Genomic DNA, 19,285 nt, shown 5'->3' on the forward strand with positions numbered 1-19,285 from the left:
AAGACCTGTGTTCTGTGTTAAACTCTACTGCTGGCCTCCTGGGTAATCTGAGCAAATCCCTCCAATCCTGTTACTGACAAATTCCTTATCTTCAGAAAGGTACAATTGTACTGACTTTCTTTGTAGATAAAGAGAGAGCATATTTTAGGATCTACTTAGTGAGAAAGGTGTAATCCTATAGCAGAGTTTCTTATACTTGTCAGGGAGAAGTGGATAAATGATGACATCAAACAAAAGTTAATAGGTTAATTCTGTAATAATACATTATCCTTCTGTTTTATTTGTGTATTACTATCTTTTGATTTCTTTCCCTACAAATTGCTTTTTGTTTGCATGTTTTATTTTTTGATATATTTCTATACTTGTCTTCTGGTTGGTAGTGGGTATTAAATGGTTTTAATGCAACAGATATTACATGGGTTAATTTTCTCCTAAAATTACTTGAAACATTATCTCATTGAAGATTACAAATTGAGGTCCTCATAAACATTCATACTATGGGAACAGTTCAATTTACAGATCTTTTATTATTGCTGCCTATATTAAAAAAATGTCACCAACTTTGTCAAAATATTGAAACCTGAACATCGCTCAACTGTGAACACAGAAGCAATTTTGCTTTAAAGTGGCAAAAGGCAAAGTTTCTAATAATGTAATTCGTATCCTCTGATTGCTAATGCTTCTGTTTGCACTAATTCTCCTTTAAGTTACTGTAAAATGTGTGATATATCAGTTAAAATAGCTACAACATCAAAGGCTTTACTTTTCATTGTTTTTTTTTTGCCTGTAACAGTTTTGGTAAAATTCAAATACATCAGTAGTACTGTTTCACTTTTATCTGATTATCAAATTAGTTTTACACTGTCTCAACCTGAGTCAAATCATTTTAATAACATTTTAAAATCAGCTATTCAGTTGCTTTAAATCATTCCAACAAGATATGCTTTGATACACAATGATCTTTACTGCATTTGGGCAAAAATGTGGAACAGGCTTTCTACAGGTTGGGCAAAAAAGTAGAATAGTATTTGTCAGCTGCATTAGTGAGTCTCTGTCTCTCTCCCATCTGTATTGTCTTGTTGTCTTACATGTCTTGCATCATAACCTTCAGCACCAGATGTTTCCCTGATTCCCAGCTGACATGTTATTGCTCTAGCCTCTCACATGTTAATACTGATTCACAGTGAATGAAAATCTTTGCGGGACATCTTGGGAGCATTTTCTTTCCTCTCCTCTTTACCCTTCACCAATTAGAAGTTTTCTCTTTCAAATTTGCTTTGGGCACCTGATGTTTTCCCCCAAGAAGGACATGTTTGGCCCTGCAAAACTTCTTGTCACACAGTTAAAAAGTAGTAGCTAGAGATAATTCGTAGACAGTGAGAACTGTCAGGGAGATCTGTAGATACTTTATTAGAGGACACCAAGTTTGCACCTGCATACACATTTGAGTACCAAATTGCAGGCATCAGTGAGTTGACCTTGCTGTGCAAACAGGACCACATGTTCAGCAGTCTCTTTCAACAGACTGCTGTAGGGTGAATACTATGCTCCTTGATTTGTGAGCTTTTGCAGCAGAATGGGATTTTGCTGGGACGGCAGCATACTGTTTTGTGGTGTCTACAGGCTTTCTGACACTGTTTCTCGGACCGCTGACACAAATGGACCAAATCTGCTCCTGCTGTTGCTCGGAAGGCTGCTTCTGCTTCTGCTTCCTGGTGCTTGGCCCTCTGCTCCCTGCCTGTCCTTCCCTCTCAGGAGCAGCTCTCCATAGCTTTTCCCCTCCAGGCCTATGAAACAGCAATGTCTCTTGTGCTGTCTTCTCCATCTTCTCGTGATCGGTGTGAGCCTTCCTCCCAGCATCCTTCTAGCCATTCCTGACCTCTTCTCGCCTCCCCTGCAGTGGAAGGAGAGTAGGGCTCAGAGAGGCCAGCTCCTGGTGTGTGCGCCCCTCGCAGTTGTTCCCTCTGGAAGTGGGGAACAGATTGTGAGGAGGCAGGCAGCTGTTTCAGTCCTGTGATGCTGGCTGGGATTCCAGTTCCCCAAGCCTATTTCCAGCTCAGACTGTGCTTTTGTAAGCTCTGCCTCAGTACTAGATTTGCAGTTCCTTTGCAGAACTTCTTATGTCCATTTTTATCTCATCAGCAGATCTGAATAATTGCACAGAAGTGCTTTGGAGAGCTTTTTCCAGTTCTTCTCTGTTGATGGTGACACATTCAGGGTTCATATTGACAGATTAATGTGTGAATCTCTGCAGCAGGGCCTGTAGCTGGAGGCTGCTCCCGAGCACGCTGCATGTGATCCTGCATTGTCTAACTCTGAACCCGTTTGATCGTCGTAGGGGGTCAAATGTTTGACTCAAGCCCTTTCTGTGTTTGTGTTTTGCTCAGGCAAATGGGACTGAAGAAAGAAACTGTAGGGTCAAAGTGGAGCATTCTCACGAAAAAAATAGATACAAAATACAAAGCACCATTTGTGCTGGAATTTGGGGGGGTTGAGGGAGAGAACAGCGCTGTTGATATAGATGAGATGATTTTCTTCAGCTGGAGAAATTTTTTTTTTTTTTTTTTTTTTTTTACTGTTAATTAAATCACCTTGAGGAAAAGATGCATTTGTAATTTGCCTCGGAGACCACTCCAGGACTTTACACTACTTCTGCCAAAGGCTTGCAATCTCCATGTGTTTCTCATCCACAGGCACAAATTTGCTGTGGAAACTGATGGCAGCCCAGCAGGAAATTCCTTGTTCCTATTCTGGTAGGAATATTCTTTAGGAATAGTCTATATCAGTGTGTCTTTATGGAAATTCAAATTTTTATGCCTATATTCACGTGGAAGCCTGCAAACAGTTCTGCTGATGGAAATACCCTGTGAGTCAAGCTCTATTCATTGAGGAAATGGGGCACAAGGTGATTCACACTTAGGTTTAAGATCAGCTAAGGCATTTCAATAGAGTGATCACTTGAAAGCCAGTGCATGTAATTTCAATCTACAGTGAAGATAGCAGTTTGGGGCTACTACTAGCTGTAAACGGTCACACCTTATTTAAAATCCTTGTTGTAGTTGGAAAAGTTGACTGCATCTTTTAGAGGACAGTTTGAGTATGAGGTCAGTTATTTTTACTTTCCCATTTTGTTCTAGTTAAATATTTTTACTTGCTCTCAGAACAATAGCTCCCACCACACTGAAGCCTTTGCCTATTGCAGTAGCTTTTCATACCTCCTTCTGTAGCAATGTATGCAGTGCCCAAGGGTCTCATCTGCTTAGTTTAGCTAAATATAGACTTTTCAAGCCCTTGTATAAAGCCTAATCCATACCTTTACTAAGCTTGACAAGCTGAATCCAGTGGCATAAGCAGCTGATGCAGCTTTATGCATAAAGGAATCCTCTACAGTCTATTTTGCTTGTTCTAATCTGCCAGGGTTTGTTTAAGTTTTCTAGGGCTTAATCTGATATTTTACTGCCTGTACATTCTTGACTCTGAGGACTGGATTGTTTTGATGATTTTCCTATCTGTAAATTTATTCTTCAGTTTTCCATGCCGTCTGTTTAGGGAGACCCAATACTTTTGTATTTTCTCAAGAAACTGTTTAATACAGAAAACAACAGCCAAATCTGCAGTTCCTTTTACATGATTCAGAAATAGTATCCTGTTTACCAGCAATGCTACTGCTGCAGCTCTCTTTGCAACTTAGACTCAGAAAAATATGAATTTCTCTGGTTTTGGTTGCAAAGCTTCTTTCAACTTGTCCAATTCAATTTGGAGTGAGCTGAATCCTATACTCTCACTAGTGTGAGTACAGGCTGCAACAATATGAAAATGTCCACAAAGTATCTGGCAGAACCTTTTTTTGACAAAGCATTTACAGTGGTTGTAAAAAGATTTGTTTCCATATCTTGGCTTTTTCTAGCTTGGTTGCAGACTCTCTATGCGTTATGTTATTGCTGGTTTTTTATCCTTAGAGTTACACATCACTGTGTAACTTTGATTCAGAAGTGGTTTCACACCCGTCTTTGTAAACAGAGCGTCATAGTAAATTTTAAGAGTTATGTATTTCTCCTCTCAGTTTTTCTAAGAAACTCCTCTGGCCCCGATCTTGCAAATGTGTTTGCACGCGCACACAAGAAAAGTCTTAAATAGAGGTCTGTTTAGCCAGGTAGATGGTTTTTACAACAGTGTTGAGTAGCAATGCTTAGATAAGCATAGAGGAACTAGGCAAGTATGATCACACATAATCGTTCCTTTAATGCACCCTCCTATCTTCCAACAGCCAGCAGTTTAGGGCCTTCCTGCACCTAGATCATCATGTTTAGTAATTACTGAGGTACTCAGCCCACATTAATTTGTCTAATTACTTATTTATAATTTTGGACACCAAGCAACAGCTTGAACCCAGCGCTTTGAGAATGCTTCTGTCACTTGACAGAATTGACCCACCCTCTTGCCTTGTCTGTGGGAGAAAACCAAACATACTCCCATGCTTTCCGTGGTTCAGAATTAGCCACTGAGAACTGTGCATTGGAGTCCTCCTGTACTAATTACCACTCTGCACTGCCGGTGGGATATGAGGAGGCTGAATGCTGCCGCATGTATGAAGATGGCATCTCCATGACGTGTGTCCAGACCCTTCCTCTGGCAGAAGCCAGGTATACTGGAGTTTTTTGCTAACCAAGGAGTGCTGCAAAGGCATTTTAGAGTGTAGAGAAACTCCAAGATTGTTCGTGCCATGGTGTGATCTAGCCTTGTCTGTGCAGATGATTAAGGGGAAGCTGTCTTTGTTGCTTCCCTTGGACCCTTTTGCCAAGTTGATCTCTCATGGAGCCATGCCTCGAGAGCTGCATTGCAGAGCACGCAGCTTTCTGTAAGGCAGCTGAAACTTCTTCTGTGCTGCAAATGTGCCTTGCAGTCTGGGCCATTTCAGACAGAACAAGCAGGAACAGAGCCCTGTTTGCTCTGCTCCCTCTGAAGGAACAGTGCCATTCTGCAGTTGGATTATTTGGCCGGCTGCTCAGTACTTTGACTGTGCAACAGCTTCTTATCTTGGATACTTCATTCCTTTGCAATTTAGTTTGTTTTTCCCCAGCGCTGTGTTCTGCCATTGGATTGCATTCACACAGCATGCCCGCAGGCTGCGCTGTATTGTTACGTATGTTGTGCCATCCGCAGTAATCTCCGTGGGTGTTCTAAGCAGCTGCCATGATACAACGCATCTTCTTGGCAGCCAGAAGTGCTGTGAGCTATGCGTCTTCTTTTCCTCCTCATCTTCGTATATTGTAATAGAGATGGAACCTACAGAAGTCTGGCATATGGTATAGCTTGCCAAGATTACTCTAGGACCTAGCAGCTGTCCGTACATGCTTGGTAAAGAAGATGTTTTGTTAATTAGGTTATGCTGGATGGTGTTTGAAGAAATCCATGTATAAAATAGTCTCTTTGATTGGGAAAAAGAAAATCTTTGGGACTTTCTGCCACATTTTAACGGAGGTCCACAGTAAGCTGGTAGCTTCTGAATGACACCTCTTTTAGCACTGCATCAGGAATGCAGGCTGCAAAAAATTCAGTCTGACTGTATGTGTGTGAAAAGCACCTAAGCTTTGCTTTGGTATAGCCCTTAGCAGTCAACATAGCTGCATACTAAATGCACAGCTTGATGGATTTTTTTGTTATTAATTGTGTGCTTGCATGTTTGGAAATGGGCTCAAGCTAATGTCTTTAAATATTCCAGCTGTGTGGGTGTGGAAGAAGAAGAGGCACCAGATATTGACATCTATCATTGTCCTAATTGTGAGAAAACCCATGGAAAGTCTACCTGTAAGTATACTTGCTTGGCTGCTCCTCATATAGATAATAGATTCTTTATGTTTAAGCAAAAGAAATCTTTTTTCCTTTTTTAATAAAGACACATTTAAATAGCTTATATCTTAAAAATTGGAATTCAAACATGAGGCAAAAAAGGTATTGGGGGTGGGGGGAGAAAAACATGGACTGGGATTCTGGAGATCTGAATTCATCTCTCTGCCTAGCCTAGCTCCAGGCAGTATATGTGAGCTACAGCAAGTCACCTTACCTGTCCTACTGCAGTCCTCAATCTGTGAGATGATAATAACACTTTCTTTCTCACAAGGAATTAAAAGTTGTGAGACACTTAGTACTGTGGACTATAAAAATTTCTGCAGTGATAGTTACTTCTAATACAGTGGCTTTTAGAAACTACATAATGTTTTTTATCTTCTGATAAGAAGAATAAGAAACAGTATGTTATGTTTGGCCTAGATATAGAACTGCAATTTCAGTGGCAGTCAAAATTGTAGGATGCACTGAGAGTGCCAATTCTTGTAGTTCTTTCACAGGCAAAAGTTCTCCTGAGTAAAAGTGACAGTTGATCTCAGTGGGAGTTTTGTCTGGGAAAAAACTGTAGGATGTGTTTGCTGAGGTCAGATTAATTCACAAATTCTTTTTATTACACAATGGAAAAAAAAAGAAACCTATCACTGTAAAAAAATAAATGCTTTACTGGAAAGCCATTTATTATAAATAAGCAACAATGATGCAGAGGTTTTCACTGTTTTGCTATATTATGGCAACATACAGAGGGAAGGATACTGTACTCATCTGTGCCAGTAGTTGAAAGAATCATAATGTTTAATTTTCAGTGAGAAATAAGGGATGGCTAGAAACAGATTTCTATTGCATTAAAATTCAATAATTTTAAAAACAAGCAATTATTTCTGCGCTGCATTGAAAATTCAAGTTTAAGAAATTTCTGGTAGCAAAGGGGAGGAATGTGAAAAGTTCATTTTGAGGCAAAAATTAGAATCACTTTTCCACTTGAACTTTCTCAAAATGAAGTCTGACTTAGAAACCTGAATGAGTAGCAGTTGTTCCTGTCTGCCAGGTGGTTGTCTGCTAACAACTTTGGTGCAAACCAAGGCACCCACAGATTGGGCAAGCTGGCAAAAAAAACTCTTGAGAGGCTTGTCATGAAAGACTTAACAAAATCAATACATTCCCACAAAATGTTTTGATTTAAATGAATCAGTCTTTCTAATGTTTTGTTGGAAGTTTTCTGACAAATGGACTGGAAATCGGTCAAACAAATAACCACAAATCATCTTAAAATGAACAATTTGCCAGTAGAATGGCTTGTGTTGAAAAGGGAGGTATGACTGCAGATACTCTGAGGCTATTATTGACCCAGCGTGGAAGAAAAAGCACAGGGTTTCTAGCCTCTGAGAGTCTTGTATAACATTGAAATGTGTCTGATGCTTTGATTTCTTCCACTTTTCTTTGAATTATGAATGATGAAAGGCACCTACTTTTCAGTGCGAGGGGAAAAAAAAAATCAAATCAGACAGACATAGCAACAGTCTATAATCAGGAATTAAATATAAATTCTATAAAAAAACAGTGGTGCATAACGTTAGAATTCAAGCAGTGGTTGTTTTGATAAGAAGACTGCAAGTTTCATATACGAACTATGACAAGGAGAGTTGAACCATCAACTAACTTTTAATATTATAAGTGGATTTGGCTATTAACTTCTTTTTATTCCAAATAAGATCTGACTTTGGCAGTACGTCCCTCCCAATCTGCATTGTACAGCACTGTCACTATTATACTCTTATCAATATATGAGGCTATCAGTGTGATAGAAATACAGAAAATTGTATCATTTTGCAGTTCAACAATATGATTTTTTTTCTTCTGACAAATGCATTACAGAAAGTTTAATTATGTATAAGACCAATCATTAAAGTAGTTGAGTGTAAAAATTTGCAGGAACATTTAAACATTGGTTCTAGATTACCTTACCTTGAATTTTGCTGAGTTGTAAGATCAGAGGTTCTCAAGATGTATAATAGTTTTCACCATTAACTAACAGAATCATAGATCCTCTTGAAAAATTAGGCTGTTATCCTGTAGCCCCTCCTTGCGGAGTGCGATAGGCTAGAAAACTTAAAAGACCAATTAAATGAAGGGAGGAACAGCCTGGCTTAATGCATTCATTCTGCCAAGCTTTGTATGCAGTGCGTTCTGCGTACGCTGCACTTGCACCCTACTGGGACTTCTGTGAGATGATCAGTTTCATTGGTTTATTAACTGTTACAATATATGTTCAGACTAGTTATCTAGCAGTATCAATTTTGTAATAAATGAGTAAGTGTTATTCGAGAGCCAGTAATTCACTAGTATGATTTAATTATTGCAAGATTAGCAAAGGAAAGCACAGACACCAATTGTCTGTTATGCAACTTGTCTGGATTTAAAAATATATGTGTATTTCTGGAGCACACATTCCACAATATATGTTTTCCAGATGTCAAATTTAAAAATCATTTTCCTCTTCTTACATTTTTCCACTTCACCAGTGTGGCTTGGTGGCTACTATTTCAGAAGATTGTTTCCTGTCACGTGACATTCTAAGCCATTTCAGTTTAATGAAATTTGTAGGGACTTCTCTTTGGGAAAAATTATACACATTCACAAAAAATTTTCTGACATCATTTAAATAAAATGTAAGCGCTCTGTTTAGGCAGACTTGAGTCATTTACATAACACAATCTGAAATGTTTGATTTGATTGCTCTCATTTAGAGCAGAGAAAATTGGGAGAAATTCCCTTGGAATCAGTGAAGTTACATAAACATGAACAAAATAAAATCAGGCTGAAACTGTTTTTAAATAAATAAATCAATAAAAACAAATAAAGAACTAACAGGATGCTTCTAGGTATCGTTTCTTTGTAAATGCATTTAAAAATGTGAGTATATATTTGAAGACTAGAATTACTCGTTTTGAGATTTTGTTTTCATAAAAATGTGTTCCCTTTTTCCTCTGGAGGGTTGTCTGTTGGAGAAGAGGGTTATGCTTTTGAAAGGTCAAATTTTGATCAGAGAGTTCTGCAAAAAGAAATAAGAAATCTGAAATCATTTAAGAAAAAGTGCTCCTTTTTGTCCAGAGCTAGTATTTCTTACACATGTGAATGGCCGTTAATCCTTACTGTGGTGTTCGTGGTAAAGATGAAACATAACGAGAACGGCTGAAAAGGGGCCAAATGCCGGTTGTTTGATGTAGTATAATGGGCTGCAGCAGCCCGTTGCTGCGATCCACGAGATCGCTCCTCCCGGGGGCAGCTGCAGAGGCAGATGTGTATCTGTTGCCTCGCTGTGAGAGGTGGACGCCTACCGGCCCTTAGTGCCTACAGAAGTAATTCCCTGTGCTTTTTGAAGAGTTGCAGTGAATTGCTGAAAAACACACTGATTTGCTTTTTTTTTTTTTTTTGACGTTCCATGCTGTCTTAAGTACAATAAAAGAGTATGCTTATATGGTGAACTCTCTACTTTGTGCTATGGCAAGGAACACACCTGTTTTACCAGGACTTGTGCTAAGAATCCCAGTACTAGATCAGATCTGTTGAGGGGGGAGGGGACAGTCACTGGAAAGGAAAGGAGGAAGATTTGGTATTCATGTAGGGCTTGTTTCCTTTGTTACCAGGAGCATTGAATTAATACGCTAAGCCTGAGAGTCATTAAGATAAAGAACTAGCAGCTTTAATGAATATATCCAGCTAGGCTGGAGAGCTGCATGGAACTAATAAAACCAACATGCTTTGTGCAAAACCTGGGATGGATTCGTTGGTAGATGTCTTTACTTGAATTATTCCAGGGTTGTGGTCAAGAAAACAAAGTTAACATTTTCCGGACCTTATGTGTTATAGCTGTGGCCTCCACATTTGCTTCTTAATAAAAAAGCATGTGGATATGTGTTTGCATTGCAAAGACTGGGGAAAGGGTGCTGTCCATGCATGGTTACTGAGGAGTCTGGTTCCTTCCCCAATTGTTTTGAGCAGTAAGAAGATCATAAGACATCTTGACTGTGGAGTAAAATTTTGAGTTTCACAATGTAAAAGAAGGGTAAAAAATAAAAGAAAGTTGTGACATATGAAAATTCTGCTATATTATATTTAAAATACTATGAATATGTACTTGGGACAAAAACAATTTACTAAAAAAATGAGCATGTCCAAACAGAATCTGAAAGTAGGAACAGCTGAGAGAGATAAAGCTAACTAAAATAAAAAGCTGATCAGTTTTTCTTGCTCAGTGTTATCAGGCTGTCAAAAAGGCAAGGCAGAACCACACTGACATTTGACTTACTTATTTGTGCTTATTCCAGCTGACCCTTTTTTCATGACGAACTTGCCTGTACGTCTGTCATCCGCTAGGAACATTGTTCAGGGGCCTTCTTGGTCCTGTCAACTTAAGGCCTAAGCTTGGCTTGTGTAGCAAAACCTAGGAATAAAAGGAGTTCTAAAAATTGTGTTTACAGTGTCCTTGCACTTTTTTTTTTTCCTTTTATGTGCATGTTGTACTCGGCATAATTCAAAGCCCATCAAAATCAATGTTAAATCTGCTACTTACTTTTGAACAGACCTTTAGATTAAGGTAATTCAGGATAAATATGTTCATAAAGAACTATAGTACACATTGAAAAAGCAGAAAAGTGGCTTTCTAAGAGTTTTATGATAAAAACTGTGTAGTCTGGCAAGTGCAAAATGTCCAGAGCCCGTGTTTGCATGAAGCCTGTGGTAGCTGTGCAGCTCAGTAATTATCCGTCTGGTTGCCCTTGTGTTACAAAACGAACACTGTTCTGTATATAATAGATCTTCAGGCTACAGTATAATTGTCTAATGGAGAATCAAGAGCAATATTAAAATTTGCAATGCAGCATAGTGGGGGTTCCCTCTTCTCTGCTCACATAAAAAGTGCTATGAAGATCTGTCCTTCCATCAAATGTCTTAATAATTATCTTCTACTTAGCATATGGTGCTGTCCAATTCGTTCTTTTTCAGTGAAAAAGAAAAGAAATTGGCATAAACACGATACTGGACAGACTACAGAGGTCAAACCTGTACAGAACGGGAGTCAAGTCTTTATAAAGGAACTTCGAAGTCGTACTTTTCCAAGGTAGGTTGTTCAGCTGCATAAGTAAACAGTGCTGTTGTTGTAAAGCATATGGCCGGTTTCGCAGGAAGCTGATCATGATCCTTGCTGAAAGCGCTCTACAGTACAGGGACATGGAGTTTAAGTGAACACTGTTCTGTTGCTAATGTCTCAAGCTCTTTCCTTTTTTGTATTTGTGCAACCGTATTAAAGTCTACTGTTGATTGAGCCCGATTCCCATGGACTTCAGCAGAAGCGAATATTATGAACGCAAGAGCAAGGACGTGTTTGACCCCTACAACATATGCTTGAATAAGAAACTAACAAATTATGGCAAAGAATTATCCAGTTCTCAAAAATTCCAGGGGTATTTCTGAAGTCTGTCTCCATCTTGAACAGAACAGTGACATCCTCAGTTACTATGGGGACAAAGGCCCTCTTATTTGGGGTAATGAATAGTGCTGATTGTTAGGTGACATCTTCCACGCTTTATTAGGCTGCTTCGCAGCCATTTCTAAAAAGAATGATTCTCCTCTGGTTCTTTAAGGTAGGTCTAAGCCAAATAAATCCTTAGTTATTAATGACTAATTATTTTTAAAGAATCCTTGGAAACTTGTACTTGGTAAACACAAAACTTCTTTATTTCATGGAGAATTTAATTTCACTTTTAATTTCAGATGTTGGTCCTAGGCTGTTTAAGGAGAAGGCTGAAAATACCTCTGCAGAGTGTTTGCAGCACTTACAGATGTATTTCACTTAATTCAGGACCCAGTCTTTTTATTTGCTTGGCTACAGTCTTTGGACCTCTTTAAGTTTTGGCTTAGACTTTTTTCTTTTTCCTATTTTCTTTCTTTTTTTCCTCTCATTTTTCCTTTTTTCTTTCTTTTTTTCCTTCTCTTTCTTTTTTCCTTTTTTCCTTCTTCCATTTTTCTCTTCCTTTTTCCTCTCTTCTTCCTTTTTCCTCTCTTCTTCCTTTTTCCTCTCTTCTTCCTTTTTCCTCTCTTCTTCCTTTTTCCTCTCTTCTTCCTTTTTCCTCTCTTCTTCCTTTTTCCTCTCTTCTTCCTTTTTCCTCTCTTCTTCCTTTTTCCTCTCTTCTTCCTTTTTCCTCTCTTCTTCCTTTTTCCTCTCTTCTTCCTTTTTCTTTTTTTTTCTATACAGAGCAACTTTACAGGTTGCAAAGCTAATTTCATAAAAAAGGAATAAGTTCTAGACAGAATGATTTCAGTAATCTAGGATGGCCTCCTAAATTGCAGGTTCTAAGGGCTTCTGAATCCAAAAACCTAAGCTTTTGCACAAAGTCCAAACCAGCGATGTGATTTAAAATTAAATGATCACATTTAAACTAACAAATTTCTTTCAGAAAAGATTGCAGTTCTGGTTTTTAGTGAATGTCTTCACTTTCCCAATCACTCCAGTGATATGTGTTCTCAATTAATGCTTTCAGCACCTTAGTAAAAGATAGATATGCAAGACTGTATGGGATTCCTCCTCCTTTCTAACTGAAAAGAAACAGGAATCTGACGTTCACCCAGTATATGTACTGCGCTTGCATGTCTGGGAGGTCTGCACGTAACTGGAAGATCTGCACTCACATATTCAATATCTCTGTCACTCCCAAATTTTGAAAAATGTGGACCTCCATTTATTTTGTTTGCTTCCCACTTACATATGCACATAAGAAAATCCCTGCTGCCAGAATGAAGCTTCTGAGAAGGAATGGTGTGGTGTGGAAAGGATTCCTGGCAATAGTCAGACCTGAGACCTCTACTTTTGTGGCATTAGTAAAACAAAGTCCTTTTGAGAAATTTTCTCTTTTAAGAGAAAATAAATGAAATCTGCAGATATTCACAGACCAAAACCCAAAACTCAGCAGTCAGAATCTGATGAACCCGAAAAGGGGATCTTGCTTTAAAGACAGAAGCCTCATTACTGATTCACAGAACACCATAGGAAATTATAACTTAGATCAAAAGGAACAGCAAAGAGAGCAAAAGAGAAAAAAAGTAAAGGTGATTTGTAAGATGTCTGCTTTATGAACCTGTTTTCATCAAAGTCCTGTGTCACATACCTTAAGTCACTTAAATCCATCAACTTTTATCCTTGATTTTTAAATGTTTACCCAGATCTTGGGGGGGTTTTGGTGTCCTGTGTTTGGTATATGAACAAACAAGTAAACAGAGCAACTGGAAAACAGTTAAAATAACATTTTAAACCCAGTCTCTTTGAAAACATCAAGACTTAAATACCATGTGAGGAGGTAATAGTAAGTTCTGGAAAGTTTCAATGTTGAACATCTCTGTAGAGAACAGATAGGATGTAGAGCTAGTAGCAGAGATCAGTAAATGGTGGGTGAAAACATTTGGTGCCTATTTAACACTCAGTGAGGTATTCGGGGAAAAGAGTGACAAGAGACATTTTTTCCACAGAGTTCAATAGAATATGTGACATTGTTTAACATGTGGTTCAATTCCTGAATTTTTAATATCAAAATAGCATTAGAGTAGTAATAGTAGTAGTACTAGTACTAGTAGTAGTAATAAAATTAAATTGTTTGTTCAGGTGCTTCAGTGTAGGTGTCAGACTTGCCATTTTGGCATGATCTTTACTAGGTGCTCTGATACTGATCTTCCCTTACTGCTGTGAGTACGTTTTTGTGGCACATACAGAAGGAAATCAGACTTGAACAAGTATGTGAGACATATTTTGGCACTGTAAAGTAAGTGCAGAGGTTTAGTGGTAAATCAATATTTGCACAAATTGAGAATTCATTGAAAGACTAGACTGAATGTAATATATTCACCAGAATAGCAGAGGAAGGTGTAACAGGAAAAGTGACAACAGTAGGATTTACAAAAGGGATAAAATAAAGCAGCCAACACTTTTGTTAACTGCAGCTTCCTATTAGTTGCTGCTCGATCCCCTGCCCTTCGCTACCTTAGCTTATACAGTGCCTTCATTTCCTGTGCTTATTCAAAGAAAGATCAGTGCCAGATACATTAGACATATCTCTAATAACCTGTCAGATGCCATTTTACACTGAAGAGGTAACTGAAATTCATGAATGTGCTCTAGAGCTTTCCATCAGACAGATGAATTTGATTCATTCAGTCTTATGCTCTCCTCTCTCACTCTATGTAGTTCTAATCTGTGCTCCTTGTTCCCAAGTTAAATGTTCCCCTCCTCTTCTTTATCAGTTCACAAGATTGCTTGTAGTTTAAGAGGAGCTTAGCTTCAGTTAATTAGTATCTACTTTGTCAAGAGGTATCCTAGTTCTCTAGGGCAGGAAACCCTCCATGAACTAATATGCAGACTATGGGGCAGCAAAGAAGTGTCAAGCCCTAAGAGCGCATGGCAAGGACTTAGTTTTCCAGAATGCCACCTTCTTCTGAGATTTTCCCCGTAGTTTACTTCTTGTTCTTCAAAATTTCCACCCTTATTCTTTGCACACTGTTGGTATACAGTACTGGTGCTTACATAAATAAAGAACATTATAATCCTTGCCATGGCTCAGAACATACCTGCCAGGCACCAGGATCAGCACCATGAGCCCTGGATCGGTGGTATACCCCATAATTCTCAGTGTTTCGTGCTGCTACCCACCTGTCTGACTCTCTGGGTGTCTTTGCTCAGCTTTGCCAGCAATCTGCACAGATAATTTTGTGGTCGCCTTGAACCGCTGTGCTCATGTATGCCCACACTGCAGCACAGCAGCGTGGAGTATGGAGCAGGCTGCCAAGCACTCTGGGAAGCTTGGTAGGTGCTGGGGTGGCCGGCCTGTGCTGGTCTGCACCCTGCCACCGCTGTCCTGCTGGCAGCACCCAGGCTAGCCTGCTGTTTGCAGTGCAGACATATGCTCTCCCGGATCCAGTGATTCATTTTGCCTCCTGATCAGCCATTACTGATTCACTGTGGCTGGGATGATCCAAAAATATGCTGTTGTCTACATCTCATCCCTTTTTGCATCCAGCCATCTTGTTCTCTCTGGGAGGCTCTACCACATGGCTTTCTAGTTAAAGAATGCATTTAATATACTTCTCACTTCCTCTAGCTTAACTCCCACCTGCCTAATGCAGTTCATGAATACTGGGGAAGACAGGTAATTACAGACCCTCGCAGAGGCATTTATGCGAGCTACCCAAGCAGAACCAAAACAAGAGATTTTCTTGGCTTGGTGGGGTTGAAGGAGGAGCCCCCTCGGTAGAGTGTATCTGAGGCTATACTGTAGTTTAGGCTTTAATGGACTGCAAATGTGGTGACAGCTGAGTGGGCTGTGCTGGTCCTTAGCAGAGCAAAGCTTTCAGTCTCATCACCTTTCTTGCCTGGCTCCTGGTTTTGGTAACCGTACAAAAACATGAGCTGTAATTCAGAGCTAACGCAGAAGAGGGCAGTCATGTATTAGTCTTAAAGGTTCCTGGAGTTGATGCTTTTTGGGGTCAACATTCAAAGGTTTGGTATTTTCTCTCTCTCTCCAGCAAGTGTGTGACTCCCCTGTCTGCCTGTGTCGGGGGCTGCCTGTGCAGCAGGCAGGAGGAGTGGAGAGGTCTCTCCACACGTGACACTGAAGGCCTAAAATATTTTCACAGAGTCCAAATATTTACTTGGCTACCAAAGTCGGTTCAAAGAGAGAGAAGCAACAAACAACAACTTCTTTGCTGAAGCACTTTTAGGACTGGTAATCATTTAGAGTACAGTTATTTTTCACTTTGAATTTTAAACATTTTACTCTTGAAAAAGATCTAGAAATTCAATTTGAAATTCTGTTAAGAATTGCTGGTTTAAAGAACTGATCATCTGATAAACCTGCTCTTTTATTAGTCACTTTGAAGCCCTCTCAGCTACCTGAAAGGGATTTGCAGAATATTTCCCAAACAATTTATTTGAGATTATGTAACATTTTTAATAGTGCCTTGTTTAAATTGGAATATTTAACACTAATTTCTTTGACATTGATCACTGATAAGTTGACAGATTCTTATACTTGAGGAAAATGGTCTTTCACCATAAATTGCTATTTTAGAAGTTTCCAGTAGTTGGTGCATTTGAATTGAGTGAATTGATTCCAGAAGATTTTAGTATACTTCACATACTTGGTAATAAATCGTTTTATGGCTTTTGCCTTTTACACCTACTTTGGAAATAACTGAAGTTTTGCAATTAACTGTGATCCTTAGCATAGTTCATAAGAATGCAGTTAGCCATCTAGCACAAAGAGATCTGATTCTCCATAGCTTTCCATTCTGCGTAGTCGCTCCAAACTGTTTAAAAAGAGCTCAAAATGCTGCTAAAACGTTGTTTGACACTTGATCTGAGCAGGTCTGAGTGAGAGCATAAAACACCACGTAGCCTAATAACATCAGACAGACTACTGATTTTTAGCTCTGATGAGTGAATTTCCCAAGACTTTAGGATTTAGTTTTGTTTCTAGTATTGTCTTATTCGAAGACCAGCTTTTTGACTGATTCTTAGAGATGCTTTGCATATGCGGTGCTTATTCAAGTTAGTGGAAATTTGTTTATTTGAGGGCTGTCAAAAGAAATGTTAAAAAATTTTTGCTATTATGAATTTATACACTTAGTGACCAATAGATGTCTTTGTCTACAGTCGCTGGCATTATATGTTTCTGTGTATCTCAAAACTGCTATTTTTAAAATACTTTTGGTAGACTTTGCATAAATGTATATCATTTCTATGTATGTGAAATCAAATGTTAAACAGGAAGGGGTACAAGTCAGAGTACAGAGTTCATGTGTATTTAGTACTTACCTCAGTACACCCACTGATAGCAACATGCAAAAATCATAGCAAAGCTGGCATTTGTAAAGAAGTTAAGAATTAGGTGCCCAGAATCCATTGCACTTCAGAAAGTTTGGGGCTTCTTTTAAAAATTAGTGGTTTTAACATTCAAATGACAGAATAGAGGTCTAAGCACATTCTAGATGTTTCAAAAAAGTTGAGGGACCCACTGAACAAAACATGCAGCATACAGCATCAGCAAGTAGTGACCTCTTATGGCTGACGTCGACTTACGCTTGCTTATTCGTAACTTTTTCCTTTCAGTAGTGAAATGCAGAAGATGCCAACTAGGTATGGAAATACCTTGTCATTGAAACTGTGTTTGCTTTTTTAGTGCTGAAGATATAGTAGCGAAAGTGCCAGGCAGCCAACTGACAGCAGAGTATTTGGAAGAAAATGGCTTCACAGAACCCATCCTCGTTCCAAAGAAAGATGGCCTGGGTTTGTCTGTACCTGCACCCACGTTCTACGTCAGCGATGTTGAAAATTATGTCGGTGCGTATGTGGCAAGCAAGTGGCGTTGTATTGTTTAGAGCTCAGTTGCTGCTTTTAAACTTGTCCCTGTGTTGGGAAAACTGCACCCCTGCCTGGAGTAGCTCTCAACTCATTCCTAGGGCCAGGTGGGCCTGCCCAGCCAACTCCTTGAGCTAGTTCAAAATCATGTTAGGAATGAAGGAATAAAGGAGAAAGGGATGAAGGAGAGGAATGGGAGGGGATCTTGGGGCTGTCCTTTGTGTAAAAATCTGTTTGGTTCCCTCTATAAAAAAGGAAGACAGCTCAGGAGTAATTCAGTGTTTGTTTGCTTCTGTTGATACTTGTTTAAATCAGGCTCCTGACAAGTGCATGGGAGAACTCTTTCAGCCACTCACTCACTTCAGCTCCAGGCTGGGAGAGCTCTTACTTCTCGTCTTCTGATGCTCCCAGGGAAGATTGTATTTGGTAAACCCAGGCTCATCGGCAAGCACTCAGTGGCATTCTAGTGCAGGCTGGCTGCGGAGCAGGGAGACAGTTAGCTAGATGTTAAATAACAAAAATATTTCAGACTTTATATATTTGAAGGCTTTAGAAAGATGGAGAAGACAACCCAACGCCTCACCTGTCCTGTATATATCCCATATGTGTGTGGGCTGGTCTATAGCTGTTAAAGAGAAAGCCTTGAGGAGGCAGAGATAGGGACTGCATACCCTGTACAAACTCCTCCATTCTCCAGGTCGGCTGAGGCCCAGTCTGGCATTTGGTGCGAGTCAGAGTAATCCTAGGGTTAAGATTTTTCCTGCAGCTAGTGTGGTCCTAGTGAGCTGTGGCTCTGAGAGGAGAGGGAGTGAAAGGCAGCGTGCTCTGGCATTGCCAGCAGGTGCTAGGCCAGCGGAAAGGTGCTCTGTGCACAAGCAGTCCCATCAGGAGTAACGCTCCTGTCCTCCAGCCCAGTTCTAACCGCCTTGCACTTCCTGCAGGAGTGCCTGCTTCTGCAAAGAGGTGTGGGATGCTGCTGCTTGGATTTGCTCATGTTTTACACGTTCTTTGCTTATGCTTTTTGCAGATTATTAAATGAAGGTTGTCAGGTATCTGAGCCTAGCTATATTAGGACATTTTCTGTAAAACTGTGATGTTTGCCCTGGCTGGCTGTTACCTTCTAGCTCAGAACTGGTAGCACTTTATTCATGAGAATTTGCAGAGAGCATTCATGAGGGGGGAGCAGTGCAGTGTATGTGTGTTTTATGGCCAAATTAGGAAGGAGGCTATATTATTGTAAAATATTGTCATCACCCCTTGAGCTATGAAGATTTCAAGCTTCATTATGTAGTGGTAAATTGTAATTAGCAATTAATTTACTCTTATACCAACTTGCGTTTCTTACAGTTAGCCTGAGCCAGGCTGCATTGTACTCCAGAGTACTCCATTAAAAGAAACAGTCATTGTGGTATCCAAAAAATGTTTCTTCAGGCCAGGTCTTAATTGATTACTGCCATCTTGCTTTGTGTTGAAGGAATTATTAGACTGAGATTCCCATTCTGCAAAGGCAGACCATTTTAACACTTGGTGTCAGTCCACAGAAGGAAGCTTTTTTCATTGCTACTGGTCATTTGGATTCATTTTGTGACATGCTCCTGTCTGTAACCTGGGCAGGGCATTGCATCGCGTCTTCTCTCGGTCATCATGTCATCCCACCTTGGAAGACACGTTGGCCAGGAGCCATGTAACTGCTATGAAATCACTTGCCTTGTGTGTGATCTTGTCTGTTGTTCTTTCTCACGCCTCTTCTGTGTCACTTTCTGTCAGGTTCTCTCTCCTTCCAGTCAACAAATGAAATCTGTGATGAAATTAATAGATTCAAAGTAACATTAATCCTTTTCATATAAAAACTACAGAAATAAATGTCATGGGGCATAATACAGAAGTGTTATATAGTTATGTATCTATATATGCGTGTATATACAGACAGACGAACAGACAGACACACACGCCCGCATACACTAAGAAGATCAGAAAATAAAAAAACTGATGTGTTTCTCGAAATGTTAACTTACCCGTACTATATAAAATGGGTCAAAT

General features: G+C 39.5%; 1 protein-coding gene across 4 annotated transcripts in view; it reads left to right on the plus strand.

The window, feature by feature from the left end:
- Window positions 1-19,285, plus strand: part of PHF2 (PHD finger protein 2) — a 105,893-nt gene that overhangs the window by 49,170 nt on the left and 37,438 nt on the right. For 3 of the 4 annotated variants that reach the window (XM_067303804.1, XM_067303808.1, XM_067303806.1), the window contains exons 2-4: window positions 5,723-5,808; window positions 10,849-10,963; window positions 17,067-17,227. In XM_067303804.1, the coding sequence (XP_067159905.1) occupies window positions 5,723-5,808; window positions 10,849-10,963; window positions 17,067-17,227 (362 nt within the window). Of the gene's footprint in view, window positions 1-4,575; window positions 4,644-5,722; window positions 5,809-10,848; window positions 10,964-17,066; window positions 17,228-19,285 lie in introns of those variants that run through there. The other variant, XM_067303805.1, reaches the window with a different exon arrangement.

The sequence above is a fragment of the Apteryx mantelli genome, chromosome 12 (assembly GCF_036417845.1).
Source record: "Apteryx mantelli isolate bAptMan1 chromosome 12, bAptMan1.hap1, whole genome shotgun sequence".
Taxonomy (NCBI): Eukaryota; Metazoa; Chordata; class Aves; order Apterygiformes; family Apterygidae; genus Apteryx; species Apteryx mantelli.